Raw genomic sequence first — 4,534 nt, forward strand, 5'->3', positions numbered from 1 at the left:
ATCACAAATAAATCATGCTTCATAATCCAATTTACCAATAACTTTCAAGTCATAATTTTTGTTCCAAATCTAGCATGATACAACTTGTAATCAATTAAACACATTTAGCATGCTACTACATCAATAAAATTATGCTAAGTACGCGAACATACCTTGAATACGATCTTAATATCGCCACAATTAATAGAAATCACTCACTTCGAAATCTCCTACAATTTAAAATCATAGAAGAGTATTAAAATCCTTTCTACACAAATTTCCAGCATTATATTTTAATGAAAACTTGCTGTAATTTAGCCTTAAAACACTTTAATCAAAGGTTTACACCATTATGTATCATAATCCTTCAATAATTTATAAATCAAGAACCTAGGGTTTCAAAAATTGGGGCTTTTTAATTAAAAATATAATCTGAAAATTAATTAACATATTACTCATAACCAAACATCAAAAATCAAATCCCAAAACTCATAATTAACAATTAGATTTAGGAATAAATTGGTTTTTAAACATAATGATTCAAAAAATTTTTTTTCCGAAAACCATGGCAGCCGACAGCCACCAAGTTGCTGCCGGCGCCGGTGGCTGCCTGCTGGCGGCTGGCGGCCACCGCTGCTATTGGTCAGCCGGTGGTGGTGAAGGGGGAGCCGAAAAAAAAAGGGAGGGGAAAAGAGAAAGAAAAATAAAGAAAAATAAAGAGAAAAGGGAGAGAAGTTTACCTTGGGTTTTCTCCACTCTGGGCAAAGTTTGATTTGCCTCATGTGTTGAATATTTATACCCTTCTCTAAAACCCTTTTCCCTAAACTTTCCTCTTTTAATTTTTCCAATCCCTTCCCTAATAAAACTTTACTCACTACAAGAAAAGGGCCGTTTTGCGACGGAAATAATTCGTCGCAAACTGGCAAAATTCCGTCGCAAAGTGACTTTGCGACGGATTTCCGTCACAGGCATGGCGTCGCTCGAACTTTCGTAGCAAACAGTCCTTTTGTGACGGAATATCCGTCGCAAAACGAATTGCGACGGATTTTGCGACGGAAAGGTAGTTGTAGCTGAAAACAACATTTGCGACGAAAATTCCGTAGCAAGAGGAGTCATTTTGCGACGGAATATTCCGTCACAAATTTTGCGACGGAATGTATTTCCGTCGCAAAATGGATTCTTTTGCGACGGAATAGTCCGTCACAAATTTTGCGACGGAATGTAATTCCGTCACAAATTTTGCGACGGAAATTCCGTCGCAAAGTTATTGTAATTTTAATTTTTTTTTTTTTTTGTATTTTGTTTTTTTTTCCTGGAACCTGTATTCCTGCAATCCTGTTTAATTTTTTTGTATTTTGTTTTGTTTTCCTGGAACCTGTATTCATGCAATCTTGTTTAATAAAATACGTGCATTTAAAATAATTTCAGTCAAAAAGTCCACGCCCTAACATAATTCAAATATATACAACACGTAGCCGTAACTACCAAGTACGGTACATGATATAATTTTTTAAACTACAATGTCATCCATATACAAAAATCGAAAAATGACACCTAACTAAACACAAGCTGGCTGTCCTTGGCCTGCACCACCACCACCACCACCACCCGGGTCGTTCCTGGGGTCTCGAATCTGAGGCTGAATCGTAGAACAAGTGAAAGGAGTGGTCAATCCTGTAAATCTACTGGCTAACTCCTCTAAGAACTCCTTGTTCTTCCTCTCGATTTCAGCCATCCGTTCTGCCACTCGAGCCTCCACTCGAGCATCGAGCTGTTCCGCCACACGGCTATCGATCTGGCTCTCAATTGCTTCCACCCTCTCATTCAACTCCTTGTGGAAGTTTTCCTGCATTTGAGTTATGACCGACGGTACGTATTGGCTAGAAGAACCCGATCCTCGTCCCCTAGATGTGCCGTAGTACAAGTCAGCACCAACACCAAGACCTCTAACACGACCCTTCTTATTACGACCACCAGCCGCCTCAAAGAAAATTTCATTTTCAGACAGTTGGGAACCCTGGGTTCTTGATTCCTCCTGTCTGTGTTGGTACGCCTCCTGTAACAAACAAAGGATATACAATGCAGAAATAAAAATAAAGAATGAGAACCAATAGTTTGAGGCTTGATATAGTTCATAAGTGGCAATATAGGTTCACTAGGTCCTAAAACTAGGAAAATTGGGTGAAAATGGGGCGTTTTTGGTTCTAACTTGTCTATTTCTCACATTTGTTATCTAATGAACCTATTTTTGACCTTAATACACCTAACTAACATAGTTACTTGAGTTTGAGGCTTGAAATTGTTTATAAGTGGCAATATAGGTTCACTAGGTCCTAAAACTAGAAAAAATGGGCGAAAATGGGGCGTTTTTGGTTCTAACTTGCCTATTTCTCACATTTGTTATCAAATGAGCTTATTTTTGACCATAATACACCTAAATAACATAGTTACTTGAGTTCGAGGCTTGAAATAGTTCATAAGTGGCAATATAGGTTCACTAGGTCCTAAAACTAGGAAAATTGGGTGAAAATGGGGCGTTTTTGGTTCTAACTTGCCTATTTCTCACATTTGTTATCTAATGAACCTATTTTTGTGACCTTAATACACCTAACTAACATAGTTACTTGAGTTTGAGGCTTGAAATTGTTTATAAGTGGCAATATAGGTTCACTAGGTCCTAAAACTAGAAAAAATGGGCGAAAATGGGGCGTTTTTGGTTCTAACTTGCCTATTTCTCACATTTGTTATCAAATGAGCTTATTTTTGACCATAATACACCTACCTAACATAGTTACTTGAGTTCGAGGCTTGAAATAGTTCATAAGTGGCAATATAGGAAACAAGTGGCTTGAAAATGGGCGAAAACTAGTTATTACCGCAATTTCCTTCGCTCTTTTGTTCGCAGGAACCTTCCCTTTCCCGGGCACCTCCTTGAAGTGTGTATGCAAGAAGAGATCAGGTGCTGATGGAAGCTTCCCTTGATTCTTTGCCGCCTTGCAATGTGAACAAGTGAACAGTATTATTAGATACAAATGTAATTAAGCACATATAAATACGTACATTCAATTTTTTATACAACAACTTACCAGCTTTTTTGCATGTTGTACCGCAGAGATGGAACCTTGAAAATGGGTCGGTTCTATTTCATTATCCATAGAGCCAGATCGTCGGTTCAATCTGTTCTGTGCTGACCTCTTCTTGTAAACGTCATCCACTTGGGGAATATCCATCATTGTCTAGAGTGTTCGATCTTACAATGACACCAACCATGACAAGGTTAATACAACAAATTGAATACAACGACAGAATCATTGTTAGCCTAATCAAGACTCTCATCACTACTGTCATCAACCATTTCACGATACTCATTAGAATGTCCTTCGGAGGTTCCTGGAAACCCTTCTCCATGATTCATCCACACATGATAGTTAGGTAAGAACCCCTTCTTATACAAATGAACTTGAACATCATCCGAAGATAGAATTTTCTTATTCTTGCATTTCACACAAGGACACCTAATCTCCTCGGGGTCACTACTCTCAGGATGATCTTTGCAATACTGAATGAATTCCTTAACCCCTTTCACGAATCTAGGATCAATAGAATTCCGCCCACACAACCTCTCATACATCCAGCTACGCTCTGTTCGTTTCATTGTCACAACTTCTACACAACTCACGCATATAATCATATCAGTCACAAACAATAGTAGCAAAGTATCAAGCTAAGTTCTTTTCTTCATAAAATCAAACCTACATGAGGTTTTAGATGACATATATCCAGGGGTCCTTATCACTCCAACCTAACCCATCCTTGGACATCTTATCTCACTAGTGAATGTATGCCTAGTGATGAAACACATATAATTAACACACAATTACCCACATTCAAATAAACATACATACACTAACATGTATTTTTAAATTAACATATATTTTAAACTAATCTAACATATATTTTAAACTAATCTAACATATATTTTAAACTAAACTAACATACATTATAAACTAACTAACATATATTTTAAACTAAAATAACATACATTATAAACTAATCTAACATGTATTTTAAACTAAACTAACATACATTAAACTAATTCTAACATTGCAATATATCTTAAAAATTAAACTAATTCTAACATTGCAATATAAATTAAACTACACTACACTAAACACAAGTAATTAAATAATAAAATTTAGTTACAAATTAAATTAAAAAACATAATTAGAAAAAGTTAGGGTTTACATTAAAATTAAATTGAAAACAAAAACAAAGGGGGATAGTGGAATACTCACCGGGATTTGAGGGTGTTGTGGCGGAAATCCGGCTGCCGGAAGGAGGGTGGTGTGGTGGCTGCACACCGCCGGCGAACGGAGGGGCGTGAGTGGGCTTGAACGGAGGGGGTGGCGTGGGTGGGCGTGAGTGCGCGTGAGTGGGAGTGAACGGAAGGGGTGGGCGTTAGTAGGTGTGAGTGGCCGGATTCCGGTCGTTCCGGTGGCGACAGCGGCGGTGAAGTGGCCGGATTTTCTTTCTCTCTCTACGCTTTCCTCTATCT

The 4,534-nt window shown here is 37.8% G+C and overlaps 1 protein-coding gene across 1 annotated transcript; it reads right to left on the reverse strand.

Annotated features, from left to right (window-relative positions):
• Nucleotides 1–888: 888 nt before the first annotated feature.
• LOC145590173 (uncharacterized) lies at nt 889–3,209 on the reverse strand. Its single transcript, XM_081646931.1, has 3 exons — nt 3,066–3,209; nt 2,856–2,972; nt 889–2,035 (listed from the first exon to the last, which is right to left on the reverse strand). Exons 1-3 carry the CDS (start codon nt 3,207–3,209, stop codon nt 1,538–1,540), a joined length of 759 nt encoding a protein of 252 aa, XP_081503057.1. The 3' UTR covers nt 889–1,537.
• Between the last annotated feature and the right edge of the window lie 1,325 nt (nt 3,210–4,534).

Source organism: Chenopodium album, chromosome 17 (genome assembly GCF_948465745.1).
Source record: "Chenopodium album chromosome 17, dcCheAlbu1.1, whole genome shotgun sequence".
Taxonomy (NCBI): domain Eukaryota; kingdom Viridiplantae; phylum Streptophyta; class Magnoliopsida; order Caryophyllales; family Amaranthaceae; genus Chenopodium; species Chenopodium album.

Excerpts from the sequence above, each read along its gene's own strand:
- LOC145590173 (XM_081646931.1), bottom strand. The coding sequence starts at position 3,209 with ATGGATATTCCCCAAGTGGATGACGTTTACAAGAAGAGGTCAGCACAG. Across the intron at positions 2,973-3,065 it reads TACAACATGCAAAAAAGCTG|GCGGCAAAGAATCAAGGGAA; the intron begins GTAAGTTGTTGT and ends TCACATTGCAAG. Across the intron at positions 2,036-2,855 it reads AAAGAGCGAAGGAAATTGCG|GAGGCGTACCAACACAGACA; the intron begins GTAATAACTAGT and ends TGTTTGTTACAG.